The sequence below is a fragment of the Chrysemys picta genome, chromosome 4, assembly GCF_011386835.1.
Source record: "Chrysemys picta bellii isolate R12L10 chromosome 4, ASM1138683v2, whole genome shotgun sequence".
Taxonomy (NCBI): domain Eukaryota; kingdom Metazoa; phylum Chordata; order Testudines; family Emydidae; genus Chrysemys; species Chrysemys picta.
Genome location: NC_088794.1, coordinates 90,655,432 through 90,677,511, shown reverse-complemented (window position 1 = coordinate 90,677,511; position 22,080 = coordinate 90,655,432). Strand labels below are relative to the sequence as shown.

Below are 22,080 nucleotides of genomic sequence, written 5' to 3'. Positions count from 1 at the left end.
GTTTTACCTGAGGTTTTCTGAACTGAATTCGGACTCCAGAAAACGAAGGAACAGGTCTCGCCCCACTGGATCCTTCAGCACCTCATCTATAGAAAAGCCCCATCTTTTCACACGTTGTTGGCTGGGCTCTTTGCTGTTAAGGTGAGGGAGAGGAAAGGTAAGAGTGAATGCATGTCCATCTATGGTCTAGAACGGCTGAATGGCAATTGATTCTATTCAACTTCAAAGGGAAAAAGGATGACAAACCAAAGGGTGAGGCTTCTCTTGTAACTCACACAAATGGAGACCATCATGCACCATATGAAAAGAAGAACTGAAGACTAGGGCACCTACCCCTCTGAAAATCAGGCTTTTTTAAGGTGTCTTAAGTTGCACAGCCAAAAATGGAAGCAAACAAAATTAGTCACCTTTGAAAATCCTGTCCTAAATACTTCCCTAATATTACTGTTCCATGGCAGTAATTTCTATAGTTACATCAGGGATATGGTATATTTGCAAATAGGAGGAGGTAGTGTCTGCTATTGCAAATTAGAAGAGAGGTTTCCAGGAGAACGACGACGCATTAAAATGTGGCCCACACTATGAAAATGTTTGAGGAGTCTCTGATTAAGGGTGACATAACATTAGGTACCAAATAAGACACATCCATTAAAATACAGCATGGTTGCTCAGACTAGTAGTACTAGAATCTCGGTCTCCTTAAGACAAGTGCAATGCCTAGTGAACGACATGCTTTTCTGTTTCACAGATTACAGATGAGGCTTGGTCATGAAAAATTCCTAAAATCAGAGACTCTAATAGACAGGGGGGTCCCTGCTAAAAGGACAAAGGAGGCCAGAATGTAGGAGTTTCAATTAGTGTGCCTGCTTTTAATTTTCTTTTGGTGTAAAGATTAAACAAAGATAAAATAAATGTCATTGCGGGGACAGAGTCTTTTAAAGTCTTGACATTGTATTAGGCATGGAGTGAACAGGGATTTGATATGACCTCCACTTGACAGCCCAAACTGTATCCAAAATTGAATTACTTTACAGTTGCACTTCCCAAAGTGTGGGGTTACAGGAAGGACTAGCTGCAGGGTCACAGTAGCTGTATAAATTAAGATGGGTAGGCCTTTGCCAACACATGGTGGGTTTGAAATCGGGTATGAATAGTTTCATTTTCCTGAAAAGGGGGTGGCTGGGAGCCTCAGCTTTTGAAGTTATTCAAACAAGTTGCAACTAGATGCAGATGCAGCTAATGCTCTTGGAGTAGGGAATAAAATGGACCTATCAAGCTATTGTTCTCCCATCTCCCAGCAATATAGTTTTCTCATTTTCATCACCAGGAGAATCATCTCTATTAACTTGACCTGAGACGGTAGAGGTGGCGAGGCATTTCTTTACACTCATATGCAGCCCTGACATCAGGTTTAAATTATAGTTCTCAGGAGCACAAAAGTCTTTCAGGAGACACCATGCTGACCACTTGGGGAGATACAGTAATAATATAGCTTCAGATATCAGGGTACCAGCACTCTGTTTATATCAGAGGGGCATTTTGCTGCAGTTATGGCTGTTTATTCCATACAAAACTTGTTAAATAGATTAACATCAGGGTCTTGCAGGGGAAGTAAAAACCAAAAGTGAAATAGATTAAAAATAAGTCCAGGGTGTCACAAAATAAAAGATAAGGGAAGTAGGGATTAAGAAATGGATCACAGATTCCTGTGTGTGATGGAGTGAAAGTGGGGAGGTATCTTTCACAATTGAGGGAAACACAAAAATCCATTTGCTCTGTCCTTAGATTTCTTTTAGGACAGGATTTGATGTCTGGCTGCTGAGTCTGGTACTCTCCACAGGCAACCATGTGCCTGAAGATGATGATTTGGGATGGACTGGCCCTCCAGAGGCAGACCCAGTATTTTGATTTTGAGTTTTTTTACCTCCAAGTCCCAAAGAGTAGATTTTACCTTAGGTTTCTATCTCATAGTCAGGCATGAGAATTGAAGCAAATTTGTAGCTCCCCTTTGAAATATTTGACTATTTTAATATCACACCCAGGTCATATTTGGTCCTGAGTAGGAATGCCAACTAAACATTCACACAGTAAGAGCAAAGGATTGGGAGAAGTGGACGCTGCCTAATCACCATGGTGCCTGAACTGAGGTCTAGCAATGTGACCGATGGGTGTATGTGAATGAGCTGGGGAGCCAGGACCCAAGTGCTCTGAGGCTGCACTCAGAGCTGCTCTTGCAACTGCTAGACATATGCTCAGGCATGATGATTCTAGTGCCAAGTGCTACTGTCATTGTGATCCGAGTAAATAAGGACACTGGGTTTAAACTTTATTCTGCCTTATATCTTGTGTAGTCATTCACACCTGTGCACAACATGACCATTTTGGTTTAGTAAACTTGCACACCCATTTTTCAAGGGTGTAAATAAAATAACCACACAAGGTGCATGGCAGTGGAGAATCACCACTACATTCTTTCCTTTACCTTTTCAGGCATTTATTATATGCCATAGAAGAGCAAAACAAAGAAGAAAGGCCCAAATCTCTCTGTGGCCATCTAATATAACTTATGAAAATTAAAAAAATAGCATGAGCCCTTATTTCTTGCAAGCAGGTGTCACTTCTGAACATACCCATGTATACAATCTACTGTCTATATGGGGAGCGCAATACAAATAAAATGAAAGGATTGCTTTAAGGTTATTCATAGTTTCCATGGAATTTCAATTTCTTACCTCATTTCTATGTCCCATAAAGTAGCGTCATCGCTTATCCAGGGATTGGAAGGTTCAGCAGGAGTTATAAATGGATCATATTCAATGTACTGGTCTGAGTAAGTTATTAAACTAGGACAGGGGGAAAAAGAAAAGAAAAGAACAGCTGTGGCCTACATGTTTACATGTGAATTGGCAAACTACAATTCTTCAACAATTTTCTTTTTAGTTTTGCATATTGGTCAAATTTTCCAACAAGCACCTTGATGCTTTGCCCCATGACACCTCTTATGCATGGAAGTTGCTCTCCAGAGAACGTCACAAAGCCACCGCATTGTCCTCCTTAAAACTTATGTCTGCTGTGGTGCGTATAGAAAAACCCAATAACGGTTAGGCAGCTGGAGTGCTACAGCCAGGGCTTTTCACAGTGATCACGTCGTTACTGTGTGCTACCAAGTCAGTTGTATCCCCTTGTTGTCTCGTCTTGTACCTAGACCTCAATCCTGTAAAGACTTCTGCACATGATTAACGTTATGTTCGTTGTGTAGTTTTATTGATTTAAATGGGATTATGCACCGTGCATAAAGTTACGCATGGGGGTGGGGAGAATAGACTTTTTCAGGATCAGAGCTTGACTGTAAGCTCTTCACGGCATGAGCCATCTTTTAGCCATGTTTGTGCAATGTCTAGCACAATGGAGCTGCAACCTCTAGATGCTACTGCAATACAATAAATAATAGTTGTATCTTTAATAATCTAAGTTTCAAAAAATAAAAAAAATGGTGTACATGTTGGTAAAGCTCCATAAAGTAATTTGCAAGGAGCTCAGCATCATGCTGTGCTCTTGAGCAGGGAATTTTTTGAACTGTGTTTATACTAGCGCTGAGTAAATAATTCACAATAAGTTATTCAGCTAATTATATTCCTTTTTCTTCTCATAGAATATCCACCAGCAGATTGCAATTCCCCCAAGTATTACCTGAAATAATGTGATTACTATTTTGTTGAGTACTTTGTTTTTATTGCAAATATTTGATATATATGCCATGTTGCTTACTTGTGACCGGTTAGATAAGGCACATAGTATAGTTTCTCTTTCTTGATTGAATGAGTGTGAAAGCATTTGCCGGGTAAATAACTGGGGGTGCAGATTTAAAAAGTGGTTTCCACAAATACTTGCAGAAACAACTTGGGAATTCCTCTTGTGGGAACATGTTTGTGAGTAGAACTTGATCAATCAAATATTTGCAATGGGGGAGGAGGGGAAATCCGCAACATGAAGATGAGCATAGCTAAAGGAAATTCATTTAGCCCAGACACTGAATAGTCATGGACAATTTTTTATTTTTTTATTTGTGTCACAGAAGCCAGAAAGTTGCTCTGACCTACCCTACTCACCACCCCTCCTCTTTTTTGGTCCTAACTGTTGTCAGAAGGTATTAAAATCACACACTTTTGTAAATGTAGCAGGTTCCAATAGACCCTCAGGGCATCCAGTCCCATGATGTCTCATCTCATTTCATTAATTACATTTCACGATTGTCGAGGGTTAGGGGTTGGAGGAGGGAATGGCATCCAATTTCAGAGAGCAGCAGCAATCCCAGAGATGGAAATGCGAGAGGAGGTCAAAAAATCAATCAGGTGCACTCTGCTGTGAAAGTTAAATGGCTCCTAATAAAACAATGAGAATGCATTGCAGGCGCCACAAGTCGAAGCAAAAAATAAGTTAAAATTAAATAAAACAAGATGGGCTAAGTGCCTTCTGCTGATTCAGCCTATCAGCAGCAACTGGATCGTTGCTTGTCTAAATGAAGTTATAGGAACAGGCAAACCGAAGGGAAAACATATAAACTAGGGCTTTTGGGCTTTCAAGTGATATAATATAATTCTGGTAGATGATGTAGTGGTTATGCTTCACTGAGGCATGCAAGAATGGTGTTAGGCACTTCTTACACGCACATTCCTGGGGATACTATTAATGCAGGGGATTCACAACACCCTTGGCATGGTTGACACCCATCTTGAAAGTTACAAGATACTCCTCCATGGTTCTGTTGCAGGTCACAGGAAATGAGTTGCCGTTCATTTGAAGAGGCCCAGATTTACTTCAGGAGTCATTACAATGGAATGGCGCTACATGACAGTGTTGTATCGATACACAATCATGCAATGTCAGAATGCAAACAAGAGAAGCTCAACCATTGTGGAAAGGAGTGGGTGGAATTTGTGAGGTTAACAGTAACTTCACTCAAGGTACCCAAATCCTAAAGCCAGCAGTGGTGTGAGAGTCAAATGGAGAAAAAGAATGTGGAGGCAGGAAAGAGAACTCTTTTCACTGAGTATTTCTGGCACAGACAGCAACAGAGCAATGCTTGCTCCCTCAGGAATTGCTGTGGTGGCTGGATCAACATAGAATCATGGAAACCTAGGGCCAGAAGGGACCTAGAGAGGCCATCTAATGTTTCCCTCTGGACTGAGGCAGGATCATGTATGCCTAGACCATCTCTGACAGGTATTTGTCTCATCTGTTCTTAAAACCCTCCAATGATGGCGATTCCATAACTTCCCTTGGTAACCTATTCCAGTATTTAGCTATCCTTACAGTTAGAGTTTTTCCCAACTTCTAACCTACATCCACTTTGCTGCAGATTAAGACAGTTACTTCTTGTCCTACCATCAGTGGACATAACATGCACTTTCTTTAATCTTCCCACAAAGGTCAGGGTTTTCTAACCCTTTTATCACTTTTGTTGCTCTCCTCCAGACTCTCTCAATTTTGTGAACATCTTTCTTGAAGTGTGGTGCCCAAAACTGAACACAGTACTTCAGTGGAAGCTTCACTACTGCAGAAGAGAGCAGAACAATTACCTCCTGTGTCTTACATACAACACTCCTGTTAACACACCCCAGAATGATATTTCCCATTTTTGCAACTGCATGACATTGACTCACATTCAATTTATGATCCACTATTACCCTCTGTGGCCCAGGGACCTCTTGCTGCCAACTGGCAGAGGGCATAATGGGGGCACAAGGGTTATAGGAATCCCCTGGGTCTGGCATTTGCATTCTAGTTGACCAAAGAGTGTCATTTGGGGTCTGTAATAAAAGCCTGTGTCACTCTGGTCATCAATATCATTATGAAATGTAGGTACTGATACTATGTAAGGGTTATGTACTATATACTGAAAATTATGTTCTTAAGGTATGCAACTGCGGGGTTGGTCACCAGGAAAGGTGAAAAAGGTTGTTCTCTATCTGTTTATGTTTACATGTAAACAAAATATTGTCTGGTTCACACTGGGCAACCTAGTATTCTAAGTCAAATGCTAATGAAGAGCTGGTGGGGACTTCAGAAGGAAACTATCAGGAAGAGGTAAACAGTGCGGGGGGAAGGGCTATCTTGAGATATGCATCAAAGGTGTGACTGGTACATGTAGTGAGGCAAAGAAGACACTTTGGTATCCTTCACTGAGGAAGTAAATAAGTAAATGGACAGTGAGTTCACTTCATAAAAAAGGGATCTTTCAGCCAGGCTTGGTTGAAATCACTGGAGAGAACCTTGGATAAGATAAGCTTCGTTAGACAGGAGGACAACCTGGTAGTTAAATTTAGTCTCTAGAAAGCATGTTATGATTTACTCACTATCAATCATTTGAATCTCTGTTCTCTGATAAAGCTTATTCTTGTTTTCACTATAAATATATCTAAGTGCCATGTGTTTAGCAGAGCTGTGTTCTAAGGGATAACTAATAAGCTGTGGTCCACAGTTCCTTTGGGAACAGCAAATCTGGCAGTTCTTTGAGTGTTCAGTGGATAAGGGGCTGGATGCTACAGGGGATGGTCGGAGGACTCAGGTATTAGTGTGCCTACCACTAACCTGCATGGAGAAAGTGAGGCTAGCGGAGGCCTGGAAGGTAGTGCTTGTGCTGATTCACAGCAGGTATAGAGATTTCCTCACACTCAGGTTAGGTCACGGTGAGATATCTCACAACCGTGGGTACCATTCCACCTCCAGATCCTTTCCCCAGTTCCAATGCCTAGCCACTTATTCCCAATTTTTTTTGTGCACTTTATTTTTCCTTCCTAAGTATAGTACTTTGCACTTATCTTCACTGAATTTCATCTTAGTGGTTTCAGACTAATTCTCCAATTTGTCAAGGTTATTCTGAATTCAAATCCTGTCCTCCAAAGTGCTTGCAACCCCTCACAGTTTGGTGTCATCTGCAAATGTTATAAGCAAACACTCCACCCCATTATTCAAGTCACTAATGAAAATAATGAATAGTACCACACTCAGGACAGACCACTGAAGGTCCCCACTAGATATATTCTCCCAGTTTGAGAGTGAGCCATTGATAATGGGCTTAGTATGGTTTTTCAACCAGTTTTGCATCCATTTTATAGTAGTTTCTTCTAGACCAAATTTCACTAATTTACATATGAGAATGTCACATGGGACTATGTCAAAAGCAGTACTAAAATCAAGATATAATCACATCTACTTCTTCTCCCATCCACTAGGCAAATAACCCAGTCAAAGAAGGAAAGTAGGTTGGTTTGGCATGATTTATTTGTTGACAAATCCATATTGGCTAGTACTTACCCTATTATCCTCAAGGTGCTTACAAACTGATTGTTTAATAATTTGTTCCAGAATCTTTCCAGGTATTAAAGTTAGACTGACTGGTCTATAACTCCCCAAGTCCTCTTCCCCCTGTTTTTAAAGATAGGTGCTATGTCTGCCCTTCCCCAGTTCTTTGGGATATCATCCATCCTCAGAGATAATCATTATGGTTTCCAAAATTGCTTTAGCTAGTTTCTTAAGATCCCTAGGGTGTATTTTGTTGGGTGTATGCACAAGAATCTGAAAACTACCCTTTTCTCCTGGGTGGTAAGATTGCAACCTGCTTTTCATTTGTTTTTTTAGCATGAAAATGGGAAAGGAATTGGCATTGCTATCCCAGGTTTCTGCCATATGGATGTATTCCCTTAGAGTGTTCAGCTGGATGGCTTATATGTGGTTGTTTTTGCATCATTTGAATTCATAACCTCTATGACTCTATTTGCATTTCAAGAGTCTTGCTGGAAAGACGAACAAAATAGGGCTGATCCTGGGCCAGGTGTAAATTAGGTGCTAAAGTCAAGTGAAGTCAGTGATTTGTACCAGTATAAAACTAGTATAAGGGAGACAGAATCAGGCTCCTCTCTAGAGACATTCCACTACATGCAAACAGATTTCATCCAACTGAAGGATGTATTGACAACCTTCTTAGAGCCAGAGGGGTACCCTAAAGTATTTAGAGAAGGATATTACAACTGCCATCTTGGGAATGGAAGCATGTTCCAAAGAGACCACAAGTTCCAGCATGCAATGCTCCATCTTGATGTGAGAGGCCTTTTTCTCAGATCAAGAAATACACAGGCTGGGACCACATCTGTCTTTAAGACTCAGATGCCTACAGATGATACCTTTGAACCACCTCCAATCCCTTCCTCCATAGACAAACAAGGCCCATCCCAATCTGGCCTTAAGCATTCATTCATTATAATGTCTATGCTGGGCCAGCCCCAGGTAAACCACGGCCACAGTATTAATGCACAACTGTACAGATGGTAGGGAATTATTCAGTTAATTTTTCTTAAAATATCAATTAATTAAAACCAAAACTTTTCATGGGAAAGGGTCAACTTTGATGAACTTCTTGACTCAAAATTTTTTTGAAAATCAAAGTGTCCAATTTCAATATTATGAAAATGAAAAATTTCAGATCCACAATTTGAAAGGAATTTTCATTTCAAAATTTAAACTAGAGTAAAAAAAAATTAAGAAAACAAAGTGGTCAAAATAAAAACAAAACATTTTGAAATTAAAGATTTTGGTTGATCTGAACCAATTTTTTTTTTTGAGATTTTGACTTTTTGTCCTTGTGATCGGGCAGCTGCCCCTCACTAGCTGAAAAGGGGTTAAAAGCAGCCTGAGGGAGGCTATGGCGGAGGCAGCCAATTAGAAAGGGGCTGAGAGGAGCAGCCAATCATAGAATAATTGAAAATTAGATTTGCAAGAGACCTAGCCCAACCCCCGCTCAAAGCAGGACCAATCCCAACTAAATCATCCCAGCCAGGCCTTTGTCAAGCTGGGCCTTGAAAAGCTCTAAGGATGGAGATTCCACCACCTCCCTAGGTAACCCATTCTAGTGCTTCACCACCCTCCTAATGAAATAGTTTTTCCTAATATCCAACTTAGACCTCCCCTACTGCAACTTGAGACCATTTCTCCTTGTTCTGCCATCTGCCACCACTGAGAACAGCCTAGCTCCATCCTCTTTGGAACCCCGCTTCAGGTAGTTGAAGGCTGCAATCAAATCCCCCCTCACTCTTCTCTTCTGCAGACTAAATAAGCCCAGTTCCCTCAGCCTCTCCTCTTAAGTCATGTGCCCCAGCCCCCTAATCATTTTTGTTGCCCTCCGCTGGACTCTCTCCAATTTGTCCACATCCTTTCTGTAGCGGGGGCCCCAAAAATGGACGCGATACTTCAGATGTGGCCTCACTAGTACCGAATAGAAGGGAATAATCACTTCCCTCAATCTGCTGGCAATGTTCCTATTAATGCAGCCCAATATAGCATTAGCCTTCTTGGCACCAAGGACACACTGTTGACTCATATCCAGCTTCTCGTCCATTGTAACCCCCAGCTCCTTTTCTGCAGAACTGCCACTTAGCCAGTTGGTCCCCAGCCTGCAGTGCATGGATTCTTCCGTCCTAAGTATAGGACTCTGCACTTGTCCTTGTTGAACCTCATCAGATTTCTTTTGGCCCAATCCCCCAATTTTTCTAGGTCACTTTGGACCCTATCCCTACCCTCCAGCATATCTACCTCTCCCCCCAGCTCAGTGTCTTCCGCAAACTTGCTGAAGGTGCAATCCATCCCATCATCCAGATCATTAATAAAGATGTTGAAGAAAACCAGCCCCAGGACCGACTCCTCGGTCACTCCACTTGATACCGGCTGCCAACTAGACATCGAGCCATTGATCTAGCTGGCTTTCTATCCACTTTATAGTCCATTCATCCAATCCATACTTCTTTAACTTGCTGGCAAGAATACTGTGGGAGACTGTATCAAAAGTGTTGCTAAAGTCAAGGTACATCAAGTCTACCACTTTCCTCATATCCAAAGAGCCAGTTATCTCATCATAGAAGGCAACCAGGTTGGTCAGTGCTTGGTGAATCCATGTTGATGGTTTCTGATCACCTTCCTCTCCTTCAAATGCTTCAAAATGGATTCCTTGAGGACCTGCTCCATGATTTTTCAGGAACTGAGGTGAGGCAGACTGGTCTGTAGGCTGGCAGGCTCATATAAGAAGGGCTGTGGGGCAGAGCAGAGTTCAGTAGCTGCCTGGAGCTTGAGGGGAGAAGACCAGTCTCCTAGCAGCAGGAAGGAGTGCCAGCACCTGGGACAGAGCAGTGCTGCATGCAGGGGTCAAGGGAGCTAGAGAGAGCTCCTGGCTGGCTGTTAGGGCCTGCAGGCTGAGGTAAGGGCAGAAGAGGGTTCTGGAGCTGTATGGGAAGCAGCCCTGGGACAATGAACTGCAGTTGCCACCGAGAATGTGTCTGGACAGAGATTGCAGGTCCCACAGAAGGGGGGAATATAGAGTGTGGCACAGCCGGAGGGCAGAATCACTGAAGAGGATGCCAGAGTCCTGGGAGTGGTGCGAGTTCTGGAACAAAAACGATGGTGGTGGGGCACCACTAGAGGAGGGCACCCTGGTGAGCAGACCTAATTCCCATGATAGCCGGCAGGAGGCGCCAGAGTGGTGAGTGAAACCCGTCACAGTCCCAATTTGGGATAGGAAAATTTGTCAAAATCTCAAAAAAATGTGCAGGACAATAAAAGCATATCCTGCCTCACTCTATCCAGCACCTGATATGGATTCTGTTTATACATCAGGCGCCAACTTCTTAGTGGTTCTGAGCATCTGTAACACCCATTGGGAGGCAGTTCAGCCTAGTGGCTAGAGCACTGGACTCAGTAGACATGGATACTATTTCCGGCTCTGCCACTGGCCTGCTGAGTGACCTTGGGCAGCTCACTTCACCTTCAGGAGTCCCAGTTTCCCCGTCTGTCAATGGGGATATTGATACTGACTTCCTTTGTAGAGCACTGTGAGATCTGATGCAAAGAACTAGGTAAGAGTTAGGTGTTAGGAGTAGTACTGACTTCAAAGGAAATTGCTGCTGCTCAGCAGGCACTGGATCCTGGAGGGTGCTGATTGGCCTTAATTTCCACTGGCTTCAATTAGAGTTGAGGGTGCTCAGCATCATGCAGGATTGAACCACCAGCGAGCAGCTCATTTCATGATTTAGCTGCAGATGAGAAACACAGCTGTACAGGAGATTCAGGGGATGTCTACACTGAAAGTAGGCACCTGTGACTGGTCCGTGCCAGCTGGCTCGGACAAAGGGGCTGTTTAATTCCGATGTAGAGGTTTGGGCTTAGGCTGGAGCTCAGGCTCTAGGATTCTGCGAGGTGGGTATTTCAGGTATCAACCTCCTGTGGGAGTTAGATCACAAGGCACATGCAGGTTGAATGGCCGGACTGTATTATGTCTTGCTAACACTGCAACTTGTTTCCCTTGCCCCCACCGCCACCGCGGAGTTCTCTCATGACTGTCCTGAAATGCCTTTATACTGAACTGAAAAAATGCCAGTTGGCGTTGCATAGGGTGCTGCTGTCATTATTCGGCTGTCTGATGGAGAGCACAGGACGGAAGTCTCCATTGTGCTGTAGCATGCTAAACTGCCACACTGTCAGCTGAATTAATCTCTTAAAGTGTGGACTTACTCTAACAGTGACTGTAATAATGGCACCTTCTTACTCAACGGAACTGGTCCTTGTGTGTTCAGCATTTTACATGCTGACTGGAGAGACAACATTCGTTGTTTCAGATAATTGTTCACATCAGCTCATTCCTTCTCATTTGCCCTCTCCTCTGTCCAGCTATGTAACTAATCACCCCATTTATTATCTTCTCCTGCTCTGGTCTTTGCACCTCATTCAGTGCAGCTCCCCATGTCTGGGATTCTCTTCCTGGCCCCGTTCATTATGCCTCTAAATCCCAGAACAAATCTCAAGATTTGACTGTAAAAGGAACATGTAACCCTATAATAACCTACCAAAGGAACCTCTGGGTTTTATTGCTGCAACTCTTGTCCTTCCCCCTGCCTTCCAATGTCTGCTACAGTAGAACCTCAGAGTTCTGAACACCTGAGTTACAAACTGACTGGTCAACAACACAACTCCTTTGGAACTGGAAGTATGCAATCAGGAAGCAGCAGAGATTTAAAAAAAAAAAAAAAGCAAATACAGCACAGTGCTGTGTTAAACATAAACTACTTAAAAAAAAAAAGGGAAAGCAGCATTTTTCTTCTGCATAGTAAAGTTTCAAAGCTGTATTAAGTCAATGTTCAGTTGTAAACTTTTGAAAGAACCACCATAATGTTTTGTTCAGAGTTATGCACATTTCAGAGTTACAGTCTCCATTCCTGAGGTGTTTGTTACTCTGAGGTTCTACTGTATCTGTTTTCCTTATGTCTTACAGTTACCTATGGTAAATAGTACAACACCTATTGACTTCAGAGGGAGCAGGATAGACCTCAGACTATATACTTCAGGACAAGAACAATGACCTTTACTTCCTGGAGGTCTTCGTGCCTTGAACATTGTTGATAAGAACACTCTGGCTTGGCTTAACTGGATTGCATATGCCAAATTAATAGGACAAGAACATTTCTGAAACAAAAGTTTCCTTTTTGGTTTGAAAAAACTTTTTATTTTGAAACTTTAGTTAAATTAGTTTAGTTAAAGAAGGTTTTTGTTCCTGTTTTTTAATTGTTGAAATAAAAACAGAACATTTTGAAATTATTGAAACAAAACATTTTGATTGACCTGATCTGAATTTTTTTTCCAGATTATCCGTTTGTAAACAAGTTTGAGATTTTGTCTTCTTGTCCCAATTTGTGATGGAAAAACATCTTGAAATCTCTAAAATTCTCATGGGACAGGAAACTATTTCCTGCCTAGCTCCAATTGAAACAACTATTTACTTTTGAAAATCTTGGCATTAATAAATACTATTATTAATAACGACAGTTCAGCTCTACTTGAGGAACATGTATGCTCACTGTTAATAAATGAATGAGTTCTACTGATTTTATCCTTCAGAATTAATACAATTCTTGCAAAACTATAAAAAAAGATAAATTTGCTTGTCTACAAATTACCTGTCTGGAGATTTTTACTGCCTCATGATATTAACATCCTTATGGGTAAAATCTATGCAAAATGACCTTTACTATAAAGCACTAAATTCAGCTGCTAACTGCCAATGGGAAGAATGGATTAAAAAAGCATAAATATGGATGTGATCATTTTCAATACAGCAAAATATCATTACGTTTATGCAAGGTCCTATGAAACATTTGAACGTTTTCTTTTTAATTAGTTACATTTCCATTTAAATGGTTAGTTTTGATGACCCAACAGGGGATTTACTTTCAAGCATGTGCCTTCTTAATTTGCCTAATTCAGTATAAATATGTTGAAGGCAGGAGCTGATTCTGTGAAGCACAGCACTTTGCAAGGTAATGTCTTTTTAATTTTTTAAAACATGGCAAATTCCCAATATTTCTCAATTATTTAATTATTTTTCTATAAAGGACCAGCCTTCACCTGGTACTGCAAAAATATAATCATCATTGTTTCATTGCTTTAGATTAAAGTACAGTTCTGCAAAACAACTCTACATGGCATTATGGGGATCCCTATTTGTATCAAAAATTCCATTGCAAATGTTCTCAGTTTACAAGTAACTAAGCTGCTGTTTTCTAACTGCCAGCCCTGCAGATTCACACTGGGATGATCAATTCAAGAAGGTTCTTTTCTGGCTCATGCTTCATCACCAGCAATAAAGATTCCACAGGATAAATTGTGCCATCATTTGCATCTGTATGACCCTAATGCCTTAAAACAGTGCCTCTCAATCTTTCCAAACTCCTGTACCCCTTTCAGGAGTCTGATTTGTCTTGCGTACCGCCAAGTTTCACCTCACTTAAACTACCTGCTTACAAAATCAGACATAAAAATACAAAAGGGTCACAGCACACTATTACTGAAAAATTGCTTACTGTCTCATTTTAACCATATAATAATACAATAAATTGACTGGAGTATAATTTTATTTTTTATATTTCAGTGTATAGTATATAGAGCAGTATAAACAAGTCATCGTTGGTACGAAATTGTAGTTTGTACTGGCCCCACTAGTGCTTTTAATGTAGCCTGTTGTAAAACTAGGCAAATATCTAGATGAGCTGATGTACCCCTGGAAAGACCTCTGAGTAACCCAGGGGTACATGGATCCCTGGTTGAGAACCACTGTCTTAAAATAATGCCCGGGTTTGAACAGGTGCAACCCTAGTGTCTTCATTGAGCTTGTAAAGCTGTAAGTGTGGGCAAAATCTGGCCCTGCAATTGAAATTGCATTGGCAATTTTATAGGTGATCCATGATTCAGAAGAGAATCCATCTCATTCTCCCAGAACCGCTCTGGCTAACAGGAGTAAAGAGCAGTAAAAAACAAATTATTTTTCATACAAAATGAGCTGGGAAATTTTGTAACTGAAATGGAACTGCTTTCATCCTTTGTACAGAGCCTTGCACCATAACTTTATGGAAAAATGTCATATTTGATCATCTGAGATGACAAATAGAAATACTAAACCAACAAGAGAGTATTATAATAATGTAAATCAAGAAACTCACCTTTCAGCTACTTTGGACATTTTTAAACAGTGTCTGTCTATCTGCACATTCAGAAAGGTTATCTGGGGAAAGAGATGACGGTTAAAAGAGATTAACAACCCAGCAGATCTAGAGCCAGGGGTGCTGGAGAGGCCAGAGGGGCAATGCCCTCTCTCCCCCTTTTTAACATGAGCATAGTCGGGTAGGTGCGGAGAGATGGTGGCAGGGGCAGCGCTTCACAGCAGGGGAGCTCATAAGGTGATCAGCTCCCTGGTCACAAAGGGCAGCCCCTGCTACCGATGTCAACCTCTTCCTGGTAGGGGGGGCTGAGATGGGCCTTAGCCCTGCCTTGCCACAGGGCCCAGCCCCTTGCTCCTCCTATTTCCCCCAGAAGTTGGAGCCGGGCCGTGGTAAGAGCCCTCCAGAGAGCCACTGTTGGGAGCCCCAGACCCACCACCTGCCCAGGGTGGCATGCCCCGGGGGGGCTGTTCTCAGGCATCCTGGCCAGGGGGCAGGGCCTTGAGGGAAGAGGGGGAGCAGAGGGGATAGGGCCACAGTTGTGGCACCAGTGCCTCCTCCACTTCTATACAGGTTCCAGCGCTCCTTTCTGATTGTGTCACAATGCAGTCTTGGCTTTGCATTTCAACATCAGTTTGCAAGGAATAACCATGTGTTCTCTTCCGGGTGTCAGAGAACACAACAGTAAGACAGGTTTACTTGTGCTGGAACAGGGACATGTAAGTTGCCCCTCCCTGCCTGCATTCGTTGGGTTGGCTGTGCGCTGGAGAGATTCTGATCATAACGGCATTACCCCTTAATATTCAGCTCTTGCTACACATTGGTGGTATGGTGCCTGCCTTTCCCTTGGGGGTTCTACTACAGAAAACAGCTTTTATTCCTACTGAAAGTTCCCTGGAAGCCCTGCCTATGGAAGCAGTACTGAATGAGCAGAACCTCCAGCTGCTTTGGATAATCCTCCTCCCTTATCAATACTGCCCACTTTTTGAGTATCCCTGGTGACCTGAAGGAGAGGCAAAACTATGGCCAGAGACGGTACAACACATATACAATTCTTTATAAATTTGGTTTAGTTTTTGGCTGTGGGTTGCTTTCAAACTCATCCTGATTTTTGTTGAATGCATTCATTCTTTGAAAGTATTTGCCAAATATTCTGGAAAATAATTTTCAGACCGTGGGTTGTTCACAAACTGTTTGTGTTGCCTATTTGCTACTCATGGCATGTTGTTGGTCACCAAAGTCACATGGAATTGCATGTGCTCCCTGATTGGATGACTGGAACATTTTTGAAAGGTATAATTACTTAAAATAAACCTGCACAGAAAAAAATTTAACATTTTATGGGAAATGCTGTCTGTGGGCATGTAAGGTGAGTGGAATTTTGGACTTGAGAGCCACTCTGTTAATTTGAAAAGAGAATATGGCATGTAGCATTCATCTCAATGTATCTGCATGTCCCTTTTCATATTTAGCTTTTGATACATTCTACTTTGTTCAAAGCATGCCAACATCACCTTACATTTCCATCATTTTGCACCAAGAAACATCAAGCATCTTTCTGGCTTTATTGATATTTCAATAAAAATATAAACATCTTTTTGAAAATAATGTACTCGGTTCTTGGAGGAGTTGTTCTAAGATGGTCTACTTACTTTTTTTCGGAAGTCCTCTTTTGTAGTTTTTCGTATGGGTTGGGAGGGCATATGTACAGGGCTTTGGGATTGAGAATCTTCTGTAACCCCATATACTGACTGAAACAAATAACAGGAAAAATTACAGAGCTTTATTGTTACATATGTAAGGAAATTCTGTGCACGAAAACAGCCAAGTAAGGAGCCAGCAACTGTCTACTGTTACCTTTTCAAAGATCAATAACTCTTAAATCTGGAACAAAGTTAATAACTGAGGTTGTATATACAAATACCCGAGTGGTGAATAGCTGTAGCTGTGATAATTGAATATTGTGATTTCTCTCTGAGGAGCTCAACTGAGAACAAATGCAAATCTCAGCCTGATAATCAGAGGTACATGAGAGGGTTTGTCTTCTGATTCCCTAGCTTTGTATGTTAGTTGCAAAACTGAAACTTCTACATTTTATGAAACTAATATTTTTGATGAAAGCTTCATCTCTGCTAATATGCATCTTTTGACACTTACTTCAAAATTTCTCAATATCTGTTTGCTTATTATAAATTACCTAATTTTCAGTCAATCAAACCCTTTATTTCTTATGCTGAAGCACTTTATCTAGATATAAAATAACTGATTTTTGCTCTACTCTACGAGTGTATTGCATTTCCCCAATAAATGGAGACATTTATATTTGAGAAGTGATAGTTTGGTTATTATGCATTTTTTAGGGTACACAGACTTCAGGGAAACGGCCTTGTGCATGAAGTTACGCATGTGTGTTTATGTTTGTAGGGATCAGTAACTGAGATGGGGGGCAGGAAAAGATAGGGGTGGAAATCCAATTCTATCTCAATTGCCTCCTAAACATGATACTAAACAACTTTAAGAGAACTTAGGGAAATAACTTTTAATCCTGAGGCTTTGATACACTGAAAAAAGGGTTAATTTGGTGTCAATGAGCCAAGTTTTCCACAAACCTTAAAAAAACAATAGCAACAACAAAACAGAAAAACACCATCAAATCACTGGTAGTGCATTTATTTGTCAGGTATTGAAGGCAATAGCAGGCATCTTTTTGTTCAATTAATTATTTTTTTCTTTATTTGACATTTGTATGAAACATTGAAAGGTTATGATGTCATTTAATAGCCAGCATATTGACATGTTTGGGACCATCATGCTGATATCCAACAGTTCATTTATGTTGCCTATATTTGTTAAAATGGGAGCTCCGTGGTCACGAAATTAAAATGACGAGTATCCCAGGCAAAAGAAAAAATAATCAGGTCTTAATTCGAAAAGAGTGCTGTCTAGTGGCTACAGCAGGGGTCTGGGAGTCAGAACTCCCTAGTGCTGTTCTCAACTCTGCCAAGACTTGGTCTGGTACCTGTCCATTTGTAAAATGAACATAATAAACTTACTTACAAATGTGGAGGCTTAATTAATATTTGTAAATTACTTTGAAATTCTCATTTGAAAGATGCAATATACTGTTGGTGTAAAACATAGTTGTTATTGTTCTGAAAAAAAAACAACAAAAACCCTGACCTTTTTGACCTTCTGTGGGTTTTTCATACGGCGACACTTTCTGATGTCCATTTCTGTTGTGTTCACGCAGCCTGGCTAAGAAAGGGACATTCATAATATTACCATTGATGTTAACAATGTACATACCACCTCCTCCCACTGGAAAGCAATAATAAAAAAAAAGAGTTTTTATCCTTTGCTTGCAGCATAAATATTGTTACAAAAATACATAATAGGATCTTTTTCAAGATGCTTTCTTTAAGGTGTGTATTATAAATCATATTAGTTAATCAGTAACTGCAAATGTTAATTAAGTTGAATCTCAGCATCCAATTCATTTGCTCATAACTTCAGCACACAACTTCCTTTCAGGCTGAAATTACTTGGTCTCCGCTCGAAGCTGAGTTTTTCTAGAAAACTTGAACAGAACGGGTTTAACTGCTTTTGAATTCTACTTATGAAAAAAAAAAGAACCTTTACACTTACACTTTATGGTCAAATCAAAAATGTTGTGCATGCACAAATCTAAAACTTTTGAAACAATTTTGTTCAAACTTGGCTTGTTCTGAAGATCTCCTAATGGACAATTGAAATGTGAAGAAAATCTGTTCAGCAGTTTTAAAGCTAACCTCTCCTTGCAGCGTATCCAACATCGCTAGGTTTGCTAAGTAGCATAATTTAAAGAGAGACTTACCACTGGCCTATGTACATCCCAAAATGCTCTTTCCTGGCTGTCCAAAATTTTCCTTTCAGTTTTATCCTTTTTTCTGTCAATTCTGGGAAAATAAAAAAATGAAACAATCCACAACTTCACTTTTCTGACTTGCTCCCAGTTTCCCCCTGGATTTGTGGACCTGATTGACAGCAATTCTAGTACTCCTGTTCTAGTGACACATTTTCCATACAGAAATGTCAGATTCCAGATGCCAAGTGATTTGTGGGGTCATTCCACCAGCCTGATGAAAGGGATTTTTTGTTTTTAGTGAGAGAACTTTTTTGTTAACATCTGCTCTGCACCTGGCAGCGAATAGCCTTTTTGACACCAGATTTCCCAGTCCCAGTCAAGCAGAGCACTTAAATTGGTGCTTAACTTTAAACATGTGAGGAGCACAACTTATACCTTCAAGTCAGTGGCACTGCTATGGGTACCCGCATGGCCCCACAGTATGCCAACATTTTTATGGCTGACTTAGAACAACGCTTCCTCAGCTCTCGTCCCCTAGTGCCCCTCCTCTACTTGCGCTACATTGATGACATCTTCATCATATGGACCCACGGAAAGGAGGCCCTTGAAGAATTCCACCTGGACTTCAACAATTTCCACCCCACCATCAACCTCAGCCTGGACCAGTTCACACAAGAGATCCACTTCCTGGACACTACAGTGCAAATAAGTGATGGTCACATAACCACCACCCTATACCGGAAACCTACTGACCGCTATATGTACCTACATGCCTCCAGCTTCCATCCAAGAGACATCACATGATCCATTGTCTACAGCCAAACCCTAAGATACAACCAAATTTGCTCCAACCCCTCAGACAGAGACCAACACCTACAAGATCTTTATCAAGCATTCGTAAAACTACAATACCCACCTGGGGAAGTGAGGAAACAGATTGACAGAGCAAGACGGGTACCCAGAAATCACCTACTACAGGACAGGCCCAACAAGGACAATAACAGAACACCACTGCCCATCACATACAGCCCCAGCTAAAACCTCTCCAGCGCACTATCCACGATCTACAACCTATCCTGGAAAATGATCCCTCACTCTCACAGACCTTGGGAGGCAGGCCAGTCCTCGCTTACAGACAACCCCCCAACCTGAAGCAAATACTCACCAGCAACTACACACCACACCACAGAAACACCAACCCAGGAACCAATCCCTGTAGCAAACCTCGTTGCCTACTCTGTCCCCATATCTACTCTGGCGACACCATCAGAGAACCCAACCACATCAGCCCCACCATCAAGGGCTCATTCACCTGCACATCCACTAATGTTATATATGCCATCATGTGCCAGCAATGCCCCTCTGCCATGTACATTGGCCAAACCGGACAGTCCCTCCGCAAAAGAATAAATGGACACAAATCGGACATCAGGAATGGTAACATACATGAGCCAGTAAGTGAACACTTCAATCTCCCTGGTCATTCTATTACAGATTTAAAAGTCACTATCATTGAACAAAAAAACTTCAGAAACAGACTTCAAAGAGAAACAGCAGAACTAAAATTCATTTGCAAATTCAACACCATTAATCTGGGCTTGAATAGGGACTGGGAATGGCTGGTTCATTACAGAAGCAGCTTTTCCTCTCCTGGAATTGACACCTCCTCATCTATTATTGGGAATGGACTACATCCACCCTGATTGAATTGGCCCTGTCAGCACTGGTTCTCCACTTGTGAAGTAACTCCCTGCTCTCCATGTGTCAGTATATAATGCCTGCATCTGTAACTTTCACTCTATGCATCCGAAGAAGTGAGGTTTTTACCCACCAAAGCTTATGCCCAAATAAAGCTGTTAGTCTTTAAGGTGCCACCAGACTCCTTGTTGTTTTTGTAGATACAGACTAACACAGCTACCCCCTGATACTTGACCTCTGAAGTCTGTTTACTTAAAAGTTACACATAAACTTAATGGCTATCCTGTATCAGGGTCCAACAAGTCAAATAAACATGACTTCACAAAATTGTTCCACATGGGACATAGTAACAGAATTATTGCAAATTCCTCATGGTCAGATCCCCACATCATAAATACCAGTAGCACCATCAAAACTGGCACTTTTAAGGAATTTCAGAAGACAAGTCAGAGACTGAATGGGACAAGGAGAATGAACAATCCCCCTTACGCATAATGTGGTCCCTTCCGAACATGTTTGAAGCATATTGATGGAGGAGTGTGGTGGAAGCCTACACTGGCACTACATATGCTGTACCCGTTTTGTTCCTATACAGAGGATGTCCGTTTCTAAAGCTCTCAATTCAGCATCTTTATTGACACTATTTTTAAATGAGAATTTAAAGTAGTAGTTGGGAGAAAACCCATCATTGTGGGGGTTATTAGTTATTTGTCTTTATCACCACCACCCCTTGTTGGAGAGGTTGCGATCAGTTGTTGATCCACCTATAAATGGAATTATGATATCACCTCTTGGAACATAGCATCATAAGGCTGAGACAATGACCCAGATCCTTGGCTGCAGATGAGGAGCACATAGTGCTACCTGGGAGGGCGGCATGCAAAGGCTTTGTGCTCCCCCAGTTCTGGGTCACCTAGCATAAAGTTAGAGCAGCCTTCAGGTGGCTGTCAATGGGCCAAGGGCATGGCAGCTGAGGATAAGAGACTCAGGGTACGTCTTCACTACTGGGGAGATCGATGCTGCTGCAATCGATGCAGCGGGTGTCAATTTAGCAGGTCTAGTGAAGACCCGCTAAATCGACAGCAGAGCACTCTCCAGTTGACTCCGGTACTCCAGCTCCCTGAGAAGAGTAAGGTAAGTTGATGGAAAAGCATTTCCTATCGATGCAGCACAGTAAAGACACCAGGGTAAGTCGACCTAAGCTACATCGACTCCAGTTGCATTATTCATGTAGCTGGAGTGGCGTAACTTAGGTCGACTTACGCCCATAGTGAAGACAAGCCCTCAGATTCAGCCCACTTTCTTCCAACCTAGCCCCTTATGCCAGACAAAGGTGTACGGGATTGAATAGGAGATGTTATGCCAGCTTTACAACACTCAAAGATTCCCATGCCCATAGTGGGTAATCCTCCTGTGGCTGGTTACACTGACTTTAGGGCTGCTTTGTTCTAGTAGTAAAACATAAAATGGTTGCAACACAATCCAGGATCTGGGCTTTTTTATATATACAATCTCCAAGAATGTACCATTGATTACAATTTTTTTTAAATTAGAAATATTGAATTATGAAAATACAATATAATTAATTGCATTAAGGCCATGATTTTAAAGCATTGCAACTAAATCCACTAAGCAGGTGGCCTGATTTTCAAAACATGAAGCGACCACAGCTCTCATTGAAGTCCACATTGAATATTACTGCTCATTTGATGTTGCCCAGGGCTTTGGCATGTCCAGCCTACAGGTAAATACACCAATATATGCAAGATGGGGGAGGGGAGTACAAAACTTGATATGAAAAGGAATGTTTCCAGATGCTTGTAGTTTTTCAATTTAAATCTTACTCTGCAGTGCTGGAAACCTCAGCCCAAACAGCACTGGAGTAGTGTCTGAAAACCAAGAAATGAAGCCAACTAGTGACAGGAAGTGAGAGCAACCAGTTGAGTTTTACTGCTCCAAGTGAATGAAATGGAGAAAAAGTAAACAAACATCACTGATAGTGAAAAG

At 41.5% G+C, this 22,080-nt stretch overlaps 1 protein-coding gene across 8 annotated transcripts in view; it reads right to left on the bottom strand.

Moving 5' to 3' along the window:
- Positions 1–22,080, bottom strand: part of RGS6 (regulator of G protein signaling 6) — a 536,757-nt gene that overhangs the window by 85,496 nt on the left and 429,181 nt on the right. For 7 of the 8 annotated variants that reach the window (XM_065595306.1, XM_042849401.2, XM_065595308.1 and 4 more), the window contains 6 exons: positions 18,385–18,466; positions 17,712–17,786; positions 16,184–16,282; positions 14,535–14,596; positions 2,733–2,843; positions 8–133 (listed from right to left, as the gene is read on the bottom strand). In XM_065595306.1, the coding sequence (XP_065451378.1) occupies positions 8–133; positions 2,733–2,843; positions 14,535–14,596; positions 16,184–16,282; positions 17,712–17,786; positions 18,385–18,466 (555 nt within the window). The remainder of the gene's footprint in view (positions 1–7; positions 134–2,732; positions 2,844–14,534; positions 14,597–16,183; positions 16,283–17,711; positions 17,787–18,384; positions 18,467–22,080) is intronic. The other variant, XM_065595309.1, reaches the window with a different exon arrangement.